Source organism: Artibeus jamaicensis, unplaced genomic scaffold (genome assembly GCF_021234435.1).
Source record: "Artibeus jamaicensis isolate MK-2021 breed Jamaican fruit bat unplaced genomic scaffold, CSHL_Jam_final scaffold_754, whole genome shotgun sequence".
NCBI classification, from domain to species: domain Eukaryota; kingdom Metazoa; phylum Chordata; class Mammalia; order Chiroptera; family Phyllostomidae; genus Artibeus; species Artibeus jamaicensis.
The window spans coordinates 3,244,027-3,263,093 of NW_026522054.1; the positions used below are offsets into that span (position 1 = coordinate 3,244,027).

General features: G+C 43.5%; 1 protein-coding gene across 1 annotated transcript in view; it reads left to right on the forward strand.

The window, feature by feature from the left end:
- The window catches only part of SMYD3 (SET and MYND domain containing 3), a 460,068-nt gene that overhangs the window by 69,278 nt on the left and 371,723 nt on the right, over positions 1 to 19,067 (forward strand). Inside the window, exon 2 of the mRNA XM_053659583.1 lies at positions 6,798 to 6,861. Coding sequence (XP_053515558.1) covers positions 6,798 to 6,861 — 64 coding nt within the window. The remainder of the gene's footprint in view (positions 1 to 6,797; positions 6,862 to 19,067) is intronic.

Here is a 19,067-nt window from a genome sequence, read left to right on the forward strand (position 1 = left end):
TATTATTTTTGAATGCCCACTTTTTGGCTGAATTACAGGAAATAAATAGCAGGCATTGAAAAGAGAGTGAGTATGGAAGAGCTTTAAAGTTTCCTATCTGAAGAGCAATTAGAAAGAAAGAGAACAGGCAGTGAAGTTTTGTTCTCATTACAAGCTCTGAGGGTAAGACACCTAAGGACAGGCCACTCAGGTCAGGGAGATGGGACTGACTCCTGTGCTCTGTCTTCGATTTGCTGAGGGAGCCGGCAGCAACAGGCGGAGACTGTATTCCCACCGAGAGCGTGTATAGGAACTGCCCAGGCGATTGTGAAAGTCACTCCTATTCACTGGGTGGGTTGAGGCGCTGCGAGGTTTGGGACGGTCACATGGCGATTCACCTAAGATCCTGGTCCTTTTCTGTCTCCTGCTGGGGAGACAAAGGTAAGTGGACTCAGTGTGGGTGGGACAGTGATAATAGAAGGAGGAGGGATAGTGGCTTCTTCTCATCCTCAAAGACTTGATTCAGGGTAGGGTGTAGGATAGGAAGGGTCCAGAACTCCGTGGAGGACTCTTCCCTTTTCCTTCCGTTTATCCGGACTGGGCCGTGGGAAATGGGGGACCCGCAGCTCTGCTTTTCCTGTAGAGCAGGGTGTTGGCGAGAGGACAGCAAGGTGGCATCGCAGGGGGTCGTTCCGGGGACCACTAGTTACGTCCACAGAACATCAGCCTGGTGAGGCACGATGCCTCCTTTTTATCAACGTTGTGTTGAGACACACTCACACACACATACACATACACACAATCCTGCAGGAAAAACTCTCAACTGATGTAACTACTTATGCACACAATTTCAGTAGATCAGTAAAATGCCCTAACAATAATATAAAGAAGCAAAAATTGAAAGCAATCATAAGAGAGTGTATGTTACCAAATGTAAATGGTTAACACTACGAGAAGTCGTGGTGAAGAACTGCTGTAAAGGTGCAGCTCTAGTGGGAACTGATAGAAGAGTGTCGTGCTGGTGATTCAAACAGCAGTTGATTATGTCATCACCTGAAATGACCAATCAGCTCCTGGTGAAGTTTTGGACAGCAATAGTTCCGTTTCCTTCGATTGTTTGCTAGCAGTTGCAACCCTCGCAAATTCAGCCTGTGTTCAGTATACTTAAAGAATACAAGGATCACTGTTGCTTGCATGTAAAAAGGAATTTGTACTAGTCCTGAATGGAGTAAGAATTAAAGAGCTGGTTGGGCATTGGAAAGCCGAGTGGCGCTGTGACGCATTCTGCAGAGTGTGAACACCCTTGTCTCCTCCAGAGAGAATGCTGGTGCCACACCCCGATCCCTGTGCAACCAAACCAGCCTCACAGCTTCCTACCCCACCTCCCGGGGTGGTGCCGGCTCCTCAGAGAAGCAGAGCGTGTTCCCCATCCACATTCGCCAAAGGCTGTAGCACACGCATTGCACACGCATTGCAGGGAATGTCCCCACTGACTGTCATCACCAAGCCCCTTAGGTAGACCGTTTCTGACACTGTACCCAACAGACAGCTCGGGCATGTTTTGTTTGCTTTGGAAGAGAGAGGTCAGCAGACAGCGATAACATTGCGTGGGTGTCATGAGATCCACACTGCCTGCCTTCCGACCCCACCACGGCCACTGACTCAGGCCTCAGTCTCCTCTCCTGAAGCTGGATTGTCATGTTGACTTGCCTACCGTGTAGGCTTGCTGTGAGGATTTTTGACACACAGCTCTGTGCACATGATGTGCAAGAGAGACTTGGGAGAATAGTGAACACGCTTTCTAAAGGTGAGGCAGGGAATTATTGCATTATAAGTATACAGTGCAGAAAGTGAAAAGGATTATGCATTTTGGTTTTCTCTCGTAGTGAATGTTTGCCAGAATTCTAAATAGATTTTAATGGCTAAAGTTTGTCATCCTTCCCTTTATCTTGCCTTTGGCAGGGATAATAATGGTTAATAGCTAATAATTACAGAGTTCTTAATATGTGCCAAGCATAGCTTTACTAATAGCTTTACAAGTATTTATTATTTAATTTCTAAACAAACCTGTGAGCTCGTCTCTAGTACTATCCCTGTTCTTACACACAGAAGACTTTAAACGAGACAGGTGGAGCAGTTTACTCGGATTGTCGCAGTGCAGCGAGTCAGACTCCCATCCCGAAGGCCGGAGTCCCCTTGTTGGTCTCTGGGCAGCCCTGAAGGAGGGCATGAGCAAGTGGAGATACACCGCTTTCACCGGGGAGGCACCTCGACACCCAAGCCTGGGAATAACTTCAGATCCCTTGTGCTTGGGTGACTAATCCTGGACCTTTCCGGCTGACTCCAGGGTTTTTATGTTTGCGGCCTGGTGTGGGCTTGGTGTCCAGATAAGGTTTGTCCAAAAGCACTTCCTGTGATGATGGAAATGCTCCCTGTTTGCTGTGTCCAAGACAGTAACCAGATCCTAAAACCTATGTAGCTGTCGAGCACTTGAGATGTGGCTGGCTTGACTGAGGAAGTTGATTTGAAAGTGGGATTGAATTTTAGTCCATTTAAATAGAAATGTAAACACATGGCTAGTGTTGGTGAGCACAGGTTCAGGGAATAAAGGGTTGCAAAGAGGAAAGGCGTGCAGGGGCGCCTAAAGCTGCAGTTTTATTGCCTTTTCCACCTCCCGGATTTTCAGAGCCGCCACTCTGCATCCGAACAGGAGCCAGCGCCTACTGTAAAGTACAGAAATAATACATACAGGATGTGGAGGCCTGAGCGCCATGTCTTCAGAAGCGTCCTTTGTCTGGCGGGCGGGTGCCCCTTGCGAAGTCCTCTGGTGCGCTCAGAGGTCACCGGTGTCAGCGCTCCTGGGCCATCTGCACGCGCTCAAGATACCTTTAATTATGGCGGCATATGTTTCAATTTTCGGGCTGGAGGAGATTTATTCCCTTCAGCCTGAAGTCAGCACAGATGGGATCTTGAGCGGAGGCTCAACACACAGGAACTGAGTGCCTCTGCCCTCGACAGCTGGGGCTGCCACGGTGAGTGGAGCAGTTTTGCATCATAGAGTCGTATTCCCGGCTCCAGCCACTGTGGTGGTTTGGATTCGGGATGGGTCAGTGAGGGCCAGCATATGCGGCTGGCTTCGAGCAGCTTTCAAAGATCAGCAGCCTTAGGACAGAAGTCGGTTGTTTGTGTTTGCTGTGTCCATGTAGGTAGCTGTGTACGTTCCAACTCAGGTGTGCATCCAGACATGAATGAGTTGATGTGAAACTGTTGACCTTGAGTCAGGGTATCTGAGCTGTTTCAGTGCTTCATGGATGCTGCTTACGCTTAACTTATTCCTTCCTCCTTTTGAGCTTTATAACACAGTGTTATTGCTGAATATAGGCTGATGGGATTTTTTATGCTCAATGTTTTACATTTTCAGGATGCATCTGTGTGACCGTACGTGGCTGTGGTTCGTTAATCTTGACTGCTCCGTGATATTCCACTGCATGGAACCCACCACACCTTCCGGAGTCATTCTCCTGTCAGTGGGCTTCTGGGCTGGCTGCTAGTTCAGTGTTCTCTCAGCTGACTCTACTTTCGGGGGCATTAGTAGATGACAAGGACAGGGCAGAGGTCATTCACCTCTCAGAAGGCGGGACCAGGAGGAAGAGGGATCAGGAACACAGGGTGCAGTTCGAATAGGGAGGAGGGAAGGGCACTGACATCCACCGTGGTGTTTCCTGGATACCTGCAACTGTCCCATGGCCGTTGCATTTAATTCACCGGGCGGTCACCTGGCACCTTTCATTATCTCCATTTGTTAAGTGAAGAATTGGACCCAGAGAGGGGAACAGTGACTTTGCCAAGATTGTGCAGCTGGTAAGAGATGGAGCCAGATGTTCGACCTGAGGTTTTCTGACCTAAGTCCTTTACACCCCCTATGCAAGGGAGCGACTGGTAGTCGAGGTTATGTGACTATAACGAGGGAAGCAGTGTAAACAGGAGAGAACAAGTAGGCTCTGCTACTTACAAGGACAAAGTAAACAGCGCCAGGGAGATTTGAATTCAAGGCAGACAAGTGAGGGAAAACGAACAAAAGGAGCTTCATGTCCGAGGCCCCTGCATGTTGCTCTTCCACACAAATCCTTCTGACCCTGCATTCGGACTTGGCCTCTGACTAATCTAACTATCTCCGTGGTCCTTGCTCTTCTAACACATTCCCTTCTGCCAGGGATGAGCCACAAAGCTATGCAGTCCCAGGATCAGCCCTTAATCGGCCAGAAATAGAATGAGTTGACCCTGATTTATCAGCAGTTTGCAGTATGAGGCTTTTTTTTTCTTTAATGAGAATGAGAATAGAATGGGGTGGCGGCCTAGCAAACGAGAGAACGTGTTTTTTTCAGTCTGTAATGTTTTTGACGTATACAAGTGCAATCTGTAATAGAATGTAAGTGCATAATTCAAAGTTTATTTTCATGTTTGTGAATTATTGACCACTACTGCTAGCCCAGAGCTCATAAAGCCTAAATGACTGTGCAGCTGAAGAGAGAAAAATCTCCGGGTAAACGGAGGCTGGAAATCGGCATTGCTCTGTGCAGGTGGCTGTCTCACTTGTTCATGTTTTATTTAGGTGCTTAGCAGTGCCATTTGAGTCTCTAATTAAAGTTGTGCCTGTACTTTAATTGTTCATGAAGCCTCACATATACTCCGTCACCTGATCAGCTTGATGGGGATTTGCAAAGGCGGGCTTTCCTGCCTCGCACAGGGGTGTCTTGCCTCTGTCTTGAGAGTGAAGGCAGCATTGATTCATAAGAACATTGTAAGTAGCTCAATGGCCATTGGAGTATATTGAGTAGGGAATGAAATACAGAAGTCTATTACAGATACTCCGTCTCTATTAACCTCTCTAACCCTTCCATTTAGCTTGATGGATAGAGGGATTTGTGCCCTGAAGTCACAGAGGTATCACTGCTCAGATGTGGGATCATCTTTAAGACGGCTTTGTTCATCATCGTAGCAGATCAAGACTCAGTTTAACTGGTTTTGAACAGATTTGCCTCACGTTTGATTTTGGCAGTTAATACATTTGGAAGATAAGCGATCAGTAAATCTCACCTTGAATTTATTCATTAAGATAAATAAGCCAGACCTGTATTTTGATGTGTATTATATTTTGTATTTTTGTATGTTAACCCCATATGGATTGAATTAATGTTTCTATGATTACCATAAAATATTGCAATTCTGTTTTCTTTTTTCCAATCTGTTGGAAAAAGAAATGATGGAGGTGGTATTTCTCCAACTAGGCTAGAATATGTTATAACCGAAATCTTAAATAGCATTTGAGTTACTTGGCTTTAAAAGCATTGTAACTGGGATGTTTGAAACCTTTATATGATTATCAAATACTTTTTTAGAGTTTAATGTTTCTCCATGTTTTCCATTTTAATTATTCTCTTTGGTTACTTCAAAGTATTTCTTTTAGCATTCCAAGCAAGCTTTCCTTTGAAACTGACCATTAAATTAATCTCAGGAAAAATGCATTTTAACACACTATGATGATGTTCAGCTGCCCCAAACATTTTTTAAAAGTTAATATTGTATTTATTCACCAGCTCCTTTTGATTCGTCAGTTTCAGATTTTGCAAAATCGATGAATTTCAAGTGTTTCTGAACAGAGACAGTAGAAGAACTAATTTCTTTCCATGTGAATGTTGTTTTCAGAAGAATCCATGCTTGGATTCCATGTAATTCATAGTCCTTTTTTTTGTGTGATTAGGATAATTAAATAACATGCATTGAGTCTTTTATCTTGTGGCTAATGCTGTTTTCCAGGGCAGTTTTTTTCTTAAACTATCTTAAGTTTTTTATTTCAACTGCAGTAGCCTGAAAGGGGCAAGAATTGGTTTTGTTGGGAAATGGCGAGGAACCTACGCAGTATCAAACTATTGGAAGTCATCAAGTAGCACAATTAGTGACCGATGCCAACCATGTCACTGTTTCTTAGAACTGGCTGAATCCCCCATATGTTTGAAATGCAATGAGATGTTGAAATGCAATCGGTTGTTGGTGTAGCCGCAAGGATCATTTGTAAAAAGTACTTCTCATTATGTTTTAGTTTCTCATGAAATTATTTCCCTGCTAGTCCGAGCATCATGAAGGCCAGGACTGTTTCTGTCTTATTCTGTGCTTATTCCCCACTGTCTGTCATGGTGTCTGGTTTAATAAGTAACTGTTGGGTGAAGAAATGAATGCTCATTTTCTTAAACTGATAACAGTATCTTAAAATGAGTCACCCAGCTCTTGAACCTTTCTGATGCCTTTTTTAAAAAAAGAAAATGTGGCTTTGTCTTTCCATTGGCATCAATTTTTTTTTCTAAAGGAAGAATGTTTTCAGGAACTGTCTGGTGGCTGTTTCTGATACTTTTGTTTCCTCTCTTGTTGCTGCCCAAGTGTTTTCTCTGCAGGAAACCTTACCAACATGCTATTACCCCAAACAGAAAAGCAATAATTAAGTTAAGTCTCCATTTGATGCGGAGCTTAGCTTGAACAACTCTATTTTGTCCCGTGAATTATCTTTTTAACACACTGAAGTATACACTTAAAAATGGTTAAAGTGGTAAATTTTGCACTATATACATTTTAATCACAATTTTAAAAGCACATTATATTGTCTGTGTTTCACGTTGAAGGTGAAATGTTCGTCAGTGCAAAAATCTTGAGGGACCACGTGGATGGAGTGAGCAGAACCTGTTGGTGTCAGTGTGTCGGTTTATGCTTCCTCCTTCACCCAGATACGGTTCTCGGTTCCTAACGTGAAGTTTATGTTTTCGCAGGAAGGAAAAGCTGATGCGATGCTCTCAGTGCCGAGTGGCCAAATACTGCAGTGCCAAGTGCCAGGTGAGACCGCCCGTCCGTAAGTGCCACCTCCGAGTTCTCCAGCTCTTAGTCATGCCCCGTCATCCCCATTCGCTTGTTTGTGTTTCTTCGCAGTCTGCGCCTTATTTTAACTCATTTCTTTTCATCTTAAAATAACATGTATGTGGTAAAATATAACATATGTAAAATTTTATGTATGATGCATATGTCATGAAAGAAAAGTAAAACTTTACTTTTTTCCATCCTCTCGTCCCCCCGACCTCAGGCCTGTCCCCCAGAGGTAACTGCTGTGAGGTTTCTCCTGTGTCTTTGCAGCATTTTCTGTTTTCTTGTGTAAACACGGTCACATATATATAAATCTTTTGTGTAAATAACAGATAAAGGTTATTCTGGCACAGATCCTTGTGTACCTCGAGTACCTCAATTTTGTTTTTTATTTAATAATCTTTCCAGAGGAACTTTCGGTAGCATTCCACTTTTTTCCATTGCGAACATGCCACAAACAGAGCTTCCCCATTAATGGATGTTGACTAAGTTTCTAGTGTTCTGCATTTGCCATCGATGCACTGGACATCCTTGTGTGTCTGCTTTTGCACACTTCCACAAATTCATTAGAGGATGATTTCTTCTCAGCTCTATTGATTAGTACAAGGATATATGCGTTGTGAGTTTTTAAAGATGAAACCAGGTTGCCTTTTAGGAATCTAAGCTAATTTACAACAACTGGCAGTCTTTGTGAGAGCACTGCTGTTAACAGATCTGAAAGCCTCTAAAGGATGTGTAATTAACATTCAACATGACCTTTCCTTCTAACCTTCTGATTAATCGTCTATAAATGTAATTACGCTCTAATGAATTGTGTCATAATAAAAAGTCTAATTGGAAGTTTTCTGTCTGTGTCACTTGCACTGGGCCCTTCACCCCTTCCTTTTTGTTTCTTACTTTGGGGGGGGCGTTTTCTGTGTCTGCACTGGCTGCCCCCCTCAAACTGCTTCTTCTTTAAAATCAAGGGCTTGCTTATCTAAGGGACTTTCTGCTTTCTCGCTTCCTCTCTTGAACATAATTTCTCCAGGCTACAAGAAGAGTGATGTGAATGGAAAAGAAGCCAAAACATACAAAAAAGCCGGAGGACCCAAATTTTAATGACGATTCTGCCATTAGCAAGTTAAATTATCCTGGGGAAAACACTTAAACTTTCTGGGCAGCCGTTTTCTAATATGTACTACTAATAAGCACGAATATTTATTAGACATTAATATGTACCACACACTGTTTAATTCTCTTTCCTCCTACAGGAGTCTTGAGGGTTAGGTACTATTACTGTGTTCACATTACTAATAAGGAAGCTGAGGTGCAGGATAGCCAGGAACTCGCTGAATGACCTAGAGCTGGTGGGCTCTGAAGTTTGGGGAGAAGCCAGGCAGTTAGAATTTAGACCTTGAATTTCTCTTCTAATCCTAAATTTTATTTTTGCTCTAACATTCTAATTAGGTGTCATTTTCCTTTTCCTTTGGTATTCTTTATTTTCTGTTTTTTTGGTTTTATTTTATTTTTAATAAGGCTAACTCTGTCCCTAGGAAACAGAACACAGGAACTGTGAAAATAAAAGGTTAGCAACGACACTTTCCTAATAAAAATAGGGAATGTGACAAATAATTGTTATTTTTACCTCATTCTGTGAACCCAAAATCCTGCCACAGTTAGAAAGATACCAGACTTAGGTGAGATCATTAGCATTAGTAACAACAAAAAGAAAAAATGAAAATAAACCCATGCTTTTTTGTACAAAACACATTGTAGAGAGACTGCTTTGTGATGATGCTGTAGCTCTTTTCTTCACTTGCAACTGAGCTACAAGTTTCAGGGGGACTCCAAGGTAGGAAGACTACATATATCACCGATGAATTGATATGTTACCTGCCACGAATGTGTTAGATGACCTTCCTTTCTACTCTCAAGACCTTAAACGTTTACATTTATTTCCCCCTATTTTTATGAATGTTTTCCCCCATGTTACTTTTTCCTTTTGCAGTACAATGGAGGGGAAAAAAAGCCATTATCTGATTAGAATGAATAGAGAGAGCGTGGTAGGTTCATATGTCATTGTGATTCATTCAAGTGCACGTAGTTTTACCTGCACGGATATTAGCTGTTTGCGGCGTTATCAATAATAGTGTCTCCATCAGATAGATGGTGGGAGGTAATGGGAGGTAAGCGAGGATGATGAAGGATGCGACATATGCTAGTGCTTATGCTTCTTTGTGTGTGTGTGTGTGTGTGTGTGTGTGTAGAGGTGGGATGGGTGTCAAAGATTGGCCAGAACATATGCATTTAAACTGCTCTATTTAGCTCAACCTTAAGGGACAGCACTGAATATTGTAATTGTTGCAGATACCTGCCAAGCAGCCCCAAATTAACCTGACAGACTGAACTATGGCCAGTAAAGAACAGGAGGCAAAGGCACTTGGACTGGGAATTGATATGGAGGATGTGGATTTGTAGCATAAAATCTGTGATGTGTTGACCCTAGGCGGACGTAACTTTGGTTCACGCACTTAGCACTTGCTGTGTGGGGCCACGGCATCAGGCAGTTGTTTCTGAGAGGCTCTCGAGGGCTTACAGTGTGACGTCCCTTGTGCCCACAATGGTATCAGTGTCGTCGGTTTTCACATTTTATTTTTAAACATGTGCATTATAAGGCTACGTTTTCATTATATGATCCACAGGACATGAAATCATACAGGGTAAAAAGTAGAAGTCCCCCAGCATCTTTCCGTTTTCCAGAGGAAACCTCCGTGTGCTCGTTTTGTGAGTGAGGGTGTGCCCCAGACTGTCAGTCTGTGCTTCAGTGTCTCGCACACAGGCAGGGACCTACTTCTACGTATAGTAGTGTTTCTGGTACTGGCCAGAATGCTTTCTCATCAGTGGCTTTGCATTCCTCTGTGTGTCCCTTATTATGTGGTACCACATGATGTATAGAGGTGTTTGTTATACAGGGGAGCCGGTCTTATTTCTGTATTGGCACGATCAGAACATCACTGGTGATTAGGAGATCAAAGGGAAGGAGCAGGTTAAGTTTTCTTAACAAAAATGCATTCTTAAAATTTGCAATATTGGTAGCATGTAAATCAATTTCTGCTAAATTCACAAATTATTATTTCACCTTGGCTGGATTTAATGTGATTGATAATATGCACATATCTAATTGAATTAATTGCTGAGCAAAATAAGCAGCTGGGTTCTGTATCAAATTGCAGTTTATATACTTCTAAAAAGTACTATATTAGCAGAGAGAGGCTCTTTTATGCTGATAATTATAAGCCTCTTTAAAAATGTGCATCGTATTTTTGAGTTCATATTTTATGCTTAGTTGTGGAATGATTTGATTCACTTTTGATGAATTTTGCAGTAGTAAGCCCTAAACAGGGTGATTTAGTAATTTGCTTTCTAGAATATCACACCCAAAGTGGTGGTAATGAAGAAAGCCAAGCCTTCTGTTTATTTCATAAATAGCTGTGCGCCAAGCTCCAGACGGATGGGACGTGCAGAATGTTCCATGGAGAAGTCAGCGTCACATCTAATTGTAAATAAAATGGGAATACTGGATAAAGGTTAAAATTATTTGACGGTATTTACATCTCGGACTTCCAAAAATGTCTGGGGGTCTGAGCGTTTCTTTTCCTGCTTGCCATTTGCCTGGTGAGTGATCCCACCTACTCCCAGAGGTGTCTGTGCCTTAGTGACTGTCACGCCACCTTCTCTAGTCCTCCTTTCTGCTGGGCACCAGACTTGGAAGGCAGCTACCCTTTGAGGTGGCCTCTTCTGCCCTGTGTCTGTGGTCTGTCCTTTTGTCCCCACTTTCTGACCTACAGAAATAAGGTTAAACCTCTCATCTGCTGATGGCCCTTCTAGTTCACTTCAGGAGTTAAAAACTTGTTAATTACTCATGTTGGGGAGACAGAATGCGTGTGCCTCACCTTCCATGTTCACCTGGAACCTGGCATTGACATTAGGCTACTCTGGCCTGGAAGGTTCTTCCAGAGAAGATGGGGAGTCCATAGAAGTGAAGGATGCATTTTGCCCTTCCAGCTAAAATACACCAGTGAGGTCGTTCCCACTGGCCACGATCTCTCTCACTAGGTGGGAGTACATGGGAAACTTTCCATAGAGGGCCGGGTAATAAATGTTTTAGACTTTGTGGGCTGTAAGGTTTTTCGTCAGCTCTGTTGCGGTATGACATGAGCGAGTGTAAACCGTGTAGCTATGTTCCGGTCAGACTTGAAGAAAACAAGCAGCAGGATGGATTTGACCAGCACCCGTACTCTAGGTGATGACGGACTGAGTTTGGGCCATTGATGTTCTGATTTGTTACACGGCTTCTCAGTGAAGCAGGCGGCTGTAATTCCCATTTTACTTAGAAAGGAGTAATAATTTGTTCTTGTTTCTTTTCTTCTGTTGACTTCTTGCCTCATGACCATCCTCCCGCCTCACTGCATCTTTATACCTGGTCCAGGCTGTTGGATTTGGTTGAGGCTGGTGGGAAGGCGCTCTTGTCCTACGTCGGATAAAGCATTTCATAAGCTTCTGAAGTGATACGTCTGACATCTGTCACTGGGTCTCCAGCGTGCTCTTTGGAGATTATATGCAAGATTTTAATCCACACCTGCCAGTCAGCTGCAGCTGGTTAGACAAGCTGCCTGGTTTCCCAGTCTCCTTTTCCCAGATTCTAGCTTTTCGGATTTCCTTCTGTCAGCCTGTAATCCAATGGTGGATTATATTTGAGGCATAAAGGAGATACTATATATTTGCTATTAAGTAGTCCTTAAGGGAATGGAAGACCCTTGGGCTTTTCTTTCCCCCATAAATTGCATGGGAACTCAACCCTCTTTAAGTTTTGCCCGTAGGAAACCTCTGTAGATGATTGGAGTGAGTCTTGCATATGTGGTAAAAAATAATTTATTAATTAGTAGTAATTGGTCGTTATTACTTACAAATGGAACTGTTGAATAGCTGGCTGAAAACAACTTTTTAAGGTATTTTAAGCCGGTTTCTTCATCCTAACGTGGGCAAGTTTCCAACCTGTTTTGGTATCATTCAGCTATTTGTTAGGAATCGGCGTTACAGAATGCTAGGTTTTATCACTGGGAGGCTGTCTCAGAGACCATCGAGATCATCCCTCTTACTGAGTAGATGTCGGCTGAGCCCAGGCCGTGAACTTAGTGTGTTTTATCCAGCCCAGGCTCCGTGTTCACCCTTCTCACGTTTCATCCCACACAAGAACAAGCCGCTCAGAAATGAGTACTTACTCCAGCCCGAACTCAGTGCTTACCAGTATGTAAATGGCTTGTTGAGCTGTCGCAAATCTGTATCCAAGGTAGGAGGCAAATGTTACGTTAATAGCGCAAAGGTTCTTTTGAGTTAGAATGAAGAAGTAAATTTGATGTGGACACTGGTCCGAAGTGTCCGTGTCATTATGGATGAAATTGGACATTCACATGGACAACCTACCGAGTCCTGTGGAGAAAAAGGGCGGGCATGGCTTTTTTCCTAGGGGAAGCAAAAGCTGAGGCCCTTGCCGTGACTGGCCTTTATTGGGTTTCTATGCACATTACGTGATGGTCCTCATTTACTATGCACAGGTTCGCTTTAGGTGGTTACCTTTTACTGCAGACAAAGCAGAGGATGCTGCTAATCACATCACAGAAGAGGGATATTTGCAAATGAAAAGGGCAAAAGTGGTTGGACAGGTTACACTGGTCCTAGGAAGGGTTAGCATGGATTTCAGTAGTTATTTTGCAGTAAATGTTTGCCACAAATCCAGGTGAGGGAGTTTTTAGCAAAAAGCAAGACTCAAAGCAGCCTAGGCACATTGCAGGCCTGATTACCCACTGGAGAACCTATCCATGGGAATGGGTCCTGTGTATCTCTGAGTGGGAGCTGGGCCCCCCATGCCACACAGAATGGTCTCCTGATGTGGGAAGCTTTGGAAAACCTTTGTTCACCCAAAACCCCAGGCGCCCTGGGAGAACGATAGGGCCGTCTGGGAAAAGCAAACAGCAGGATAGTCACAAGGACTGGGACTAGCACCCCCACTGATAGAACTAATTTTCACATTTAGCCTTTGTACTCTGCTTCTGCCCCGTAGCTAGAACTAATTACTGCATTCCGCTTCTGTATCCCGCTTTGCTACGTAGACAGGAAGACCCCCGTAGACTATATAAACCCCAAGAATCCTTTGTTCGGGCCTCAGAATTTGGAGACTGATTCCTATGGGCCCGTGCACGTTAATAAACCTCGTGCTCCAGAATCCCTCAGTGTCTGGTTGCTTCGTTTTCCTGTAACACTCCTACAAAATTCATCTTCTGTTTCCGTTGCAGTCAAGCTGTCACAACCACGACACACTGATGAAAAAATAATTGTCAGGGGCTTCACAGCCCTGTATTCTTTCTGGATGGCCTTCATTTCAAATAATCAATGATAAATATATAGCAGATTAGATCTCCTAGATGGTACTAGTTTTAGAATGAATTATGTCTGTCGAGCACCTGCTGCACGCAAGAAGCATGCAATCAATAGTACACTTGTTACCCAACAAGAGGTCGGGGGGGGGCAGTATTTGGCCCACCTACAGATGCCAAAAACTGCTACAGAACAGGGGCCCCTCCCAAGGACAGAATACTAATATCTGCTGGGCTCTTCTGTCTACCGTCAATTGGAAAGACATCTCTCAATGCCAGAGATTTGTGAAAAGGAAACGAAATGTTTATTTAATGCTATTTAGGCCTAATGCCTCCTCTAAAATATCAAAGTCCTTTAGGGTATACACCTACCCCCCACACAGCTCCCCTCTCCCACTGTCCCAACTCCGGGTACCGTAAATCAGGAAAAGAGCACACGTCTGTGTTTCAGGCCGCTGGCACCATCACCGTGTAGGCAGGATCTGTAGTTAATCCAAAGTACTGTGGTACCCTCTGATGGTCCACTGGCGAGAGTTCTTTTTACCCAGTTCCAGTCAAAGTCTCTCCTGCTTTCCAGGCCACGCGGCCAAAGGGGGGCACCTCAAAGCTGCGTGGGCCTCCTCTACCAAAGCTGCAGGGGTTTGCACTCTGCCAAAACCGCATGGCTCTCCCTTCATCTGGCCAAGAGGGGGTCATCACTCTGCTGAAACCATGTGGCTCTCTCCTTCACCTGGCTGCAGGGATCTCCATTCTGGCCCTGCCGAGTAGTACTCTTTCACTCTGCTGAAAACCGTGTTGCTCCCCCTTCTACCTGGCCAAAGCTTGGCTACAGCTATTTAATATACCTATGAAACCAGTTAAAGGTTATAGATATGTTAAATAATCATTCCAGAGGTTAGCTGCAAAACTGTTGCTATGCAAAACAGCTCTCAATGGCCCTGCTCCATTTGTTCCTTCCCTGGGGGGGCGGGGTAAGGACATCTTAATATTTCCTGGACACCCTGAGCTCTGGACCCCATCCCAAATCCTTTTCTGGGGCCCCCCTCTTGGCTGTGCCCTGTTACACACTTAATTTAAGGAGACCAGACATAAATATAGCTCTGATCCAACAGTTTACTGAATGAGTCTTTCCAGCACAGAGTTCATTGACTTTAGCAAAAGAATTCCCTGCAGTATTTTTTAAATATTTAAAAATTAATGCAGTTAACTATTCTTTGAGTTACAGATTTTCCAAAATAAACATTAAAAAGTTGTGTTTATTAAACAGTAATTTTGCATTCTCTTCCATATAAAAATGCTTCTCCCCAAATCACAGTTACTAGACGTAGGGTAATTTTATTTGCTTATATTCATAAATGTAGTACATAATATTTGTAGTAATTCAAACAGTGTTGGGAAAGGAAAAAGGGAAAGGCAAAAATAGCTTTCTCTTTTAGGAAAAGTTGGAAAAATTATTACCAGTTTTCTTAGCATGTTAAACAAAATTATCTTAAGCATTCTCAAATGTCTGTATATCATTCAAATTTGTTAGGATTAATTGCATTATAAATGTTACTTCTGTGTCAGTGATACAGACATTAAAATTTTTGATATTCGTTACCAAAAACTCACCAGAAATTAGGAGACACAGTTCTAGCGATGAGGCTATGGTCCACACTCCCCTGCACTCTGGGACACTTCTGAGCACTGTTAGTTTCATTCAGCTTTGCTGAACTGATGGTCTAATTCTTGTTTGTTTTTCTTTGATCAGTAGTGTGGTTTGTTTTTCTGTTTATTGGGGTTTTTTTTAGGCACGACTTTCCTATTTATGTCCTTTACATTTTTCTCTTCTTAAAACTGAAATATTCACTATTTTCTTAATAATTTTGTAAGACTTCCTTGTATTTTGGAGGCATTTAACATTGTCTACATATATTTTAGGTTTGGTTTTTCTGGTTTGTACTCTATCTTTCAACCTTGTTTGTGGTGTTAGGTTTTCTCCTGATGTACAAAAGTGATTTGTTTTTATGTAGCTTAATGTGTACCTCTTTTCCTTTATGATTTCTGGATTTTATGTCCTGCTTAGAAACACTTTCCTCACCTCAATATTATAAAATGTTCATTCCACAGGGCAGTAGTTGAATGATGAGTACAGAATAGTGTTTTGTTGTTTCATCTGTTTAGCATATATAATGACCACCTTTCTCATTTAGCCTGACGCAGTGGTTTTAACCTTCGCTGCAAATGGAATCCCCCGGACACCCAATCCTGCCTCACTGGCTCTGTCAGAATCCCTGGCGTTGTCAGAATCCCTGGGGGGGGGGTCCCAGGTTGTGCATTTGAAAACCATTTTTAGGTACGGGTGTGGTGTGTGTGATTGTGTGGCTTTGTTCTAGCCCTGTCATTTTCAGCTCTCTCAGACCCAAGTTCACCTTTCTGTGACTGACTTTTGTTGTGCTCTCTACTGTCTTGAAATGAAATTTTCATAGATGATACAATCTACCTACTCATGTGTTTTCAGAATTAAGTATCAATATAGTGCTGTAACTGGAACATAAAGGAGAAAGGAAACTATAACAACCTGCAAGTAAATAATAGGTATTTTAGTAGGTAAGTGCTCAGGCATGACTAGCCTAGAAGACGATTAAGAAGTCTTGTCCACGCTCCCAGGCAGTCGCTGTGGAAAGGGAAGTACGAAGTGCAGATCAGCAAATGTGTTTTGTTAGTAACGCAGACCCTGTGAATGGTGTTACTTTTCATGATATGCTCTTAGGAAATATGGATCACTTTAGCTAAAGTGCTTCAGATGTAGTCTTCCCTTGATTTACCTAGAAATTTCAGTGCTATTAAGTATACGTAAAAACAAGCTTTTTGTTTATACACATGAAAGGAAGTTTAGAACCTTGCCACCTTTATAGAATGTCTGAGTGGCCATTGAAAAGTGATGTTGGTCCCTGGCTGGTGTAGTTCAGTGGATTGAGCACAGGCCTGTGAACCAAATGGTTGCCAGTTCGATTCCCAGTCAGGGCACATGCCTGGGTTGCAGGCCAGGTCTCCATTGGGGGGGTATGTGAGAGGCAACCACACATTGATGTTTCTCTCTCTCTCCTTTCTTTCCCCTCTCTCTAAAAATAAATAAATAAAATATTGGGGGAAAAAAATCATGTTGGCTCTGGAACAGTTGTCATTGTAGGGACTTGTCCTGCAGAGGGCGTCCGGCATCTCTAGTTCCTGGGCACCGAGTGTCTGTGGTGCACCCCCATCCCCCCCCCGCCCCCCGCACGGCTGTCAAAGCGCCCCTATACATTTTTCCCAGAGCCCTCACGACTGTGCCCGTTATCAGCCACTGGTTCTGAATCAGTGTAAGTACTGTAACACATGACAATTCTGTATCTAGATTTTGACGTTGTTTTTGAGTTATGTGTGGAATTGAGTCAGAGATGTCTGTATTTCCTTTTTTTCCAGCTTAAACTCTTGTATCCTATTGTCTTTATTTCTTAGCACAATATTCTCATTTCCTTTGTCTTTCATGCTAATTTGTACTCATTGTACATGATTGTTAATTTTCAACTGTCAGAACAGTAGACAGTACCACAGTATTGTGAACCAAATCTTAATTACTTCCTGGATTTGCAGTAACAGAAGAGAAGAGGAAAATGTAAATCAGGAAGGTTGTTTGAGGAGCCGGGAGATTTCATGTTCTGGTGTAAGGTCTAGGCCAAGGTTAAAGTTTGCAGAGTGAAGACAGTGCCTCCTGTGTTTGTGTGGTTTTGCTTCACAGTCAAATGCAGTTACTTAAAATGGGTTAATCGTACACCTTTCTAGGTGTGCTTCTATCAGTTGCTTGTTAAGAAGTGATGGGAGAAGCTGAACAATAAGTCCTCACAATGAATGTTTTAAAGATGTGGATTTTAATACCCTGGTAAGAAATGAAGTAAGCTGTAAAGCCAACACTGGAGTACACACCACTTTCCAGTGCTGCGATTTCTTGTAATATTTAAATAGATCTGACTCGGCTTTTAGATGAAAATAATGAATATCTTTCCTGCTGAAGCAAATGGGAAGATAAAGATGTTGTCTGACGTTTTTATGCAGTGGCCTAGGGATCTCCTTAAGAAACATATCGTCTAGTTTCCAGTTACTGTGGAGAAATGGAAGTTCAGTGTTACTTATGTTGAAGTCATAAATTGTTTTTGATAAGAATTCTAACCATTTGGGTGTTTACATAACGTCGTCCAGCAGATCAGTTGGTTCATTGCCTTGGGGTTCACCCCTTCCCTCTGGTAGACTGAGCTCCTCCAAGCTGGCGTGTGAAGGAGGGGGTCACGACTGGTCTGCTCTAGCTGAGATGGGTATTGGCTAAGACCTGCTCTACCCCTCAGCCTTGTTTCACTAGGTGCGGCCCTTTTTCCACCGGACAGGTAGGCTGGCTTGGAGCAGAGCCAGAGGGGCTCTCTGGGAGACCCGTTGGCGCTGTGTCGTTCATGCCCACCTGTTACAGATCAGAGGTCCAAGGGGGGGCAATATTTGGCTCAGCCAGGGATGCCAAAAACTGCTACAGAACAGGTACACCGTGGCCCAGACTGCAGAGGATGGTATACTAATACTATCCAGACCACCTAATGGGCCCTGTGGTTCATCGAGAATTAGAAAGACATCTATGAATGCCAGAGATTTGTGAAAAGGAAAGGAAATGTTTATTTAATGCTATGCAGACCTAACATAGTGACCCAACATCTTCATTAAAATATCAAAGTCCTTTAGGATATCCACCTACTCACACAGTGCGCTTCCTTCCCCCCTGCTGTAATTCAGGGGACCGTAACTCAGGAAAAGAGTGTATGTCCATATTTCCAGGCTGCTAGCACCTTCAGCTGTGTTGATGTCCAGGCAGGATTTCCAATTAATCCAAAGTCATGTGGCACCTTCTCATGGTCCACTGGCAAGAGTTCTTTGTACCTATTTTTCCAGGCAAAGTCTCTCTTGCTTCCTAGGCCACTCAGCCAAAGGGAGCACCCCAAAGCTGCGTGGGCCTCTTCTACCAAAGCTGCAGGGGTCTGCACTCCGCCAAAAGTGTGTGGCTTTCTTCTTCACCTGGCTGCAGGGGTCCCTGCTTTGCTAAAACCATGTGGCTCTCCCTTTCACCTGGCCAAGAGGGGGTCCTCACTCTGCTAAAACCGCATGGCTCTCCTAGTTGGCAATCCCCACACCAGTCTTCCTCTGTACCCCTATTTCTTTTTTTTTTTTTTAAGATTTTATTTATTTATCTTTTAGAGGGAAAGGGAAGGAGAGAGGGAGAGAAACATCAATGTATGGTTGCTTTTCGGGCGTCCCCTGCTGGGAATTGGCCTGCAGGGAACTGGCCTGCAACCCAGGAATGTGCCCTGACTGGGAATCGAACCGCGATTGTCTGGTTCGCAGGCCCGTGCTCAATCCACTGAGCTACACCAGCCAGGGCTGTACCCCTATTTCTGACTCCTCCCATGATCAGTTACACTGGCAGGTGTATTATTTCTATATTATTGCAAGTTTACAGGGCTGCCATCGTGAGTCTGGCCAGGTATGGCCCCATGTCCTGGAGCCAGTCTTCTCCAAGCTCCCATGCAGGTGCTGTAACTCGGGGGACCTGTCCCCCAGTTACATCTTGGGGGAAAGTGACTTCATCCCCCTGGCTCCAAGCCTGGCCACAGCCATTTAACATATCTAAGTGACCCACCAAAGGCTACGGATATGTTAAATGACCAGGCCATGGATTAGCTGCAAGGCTGTGGCTGTACTAAACAGCCCTGC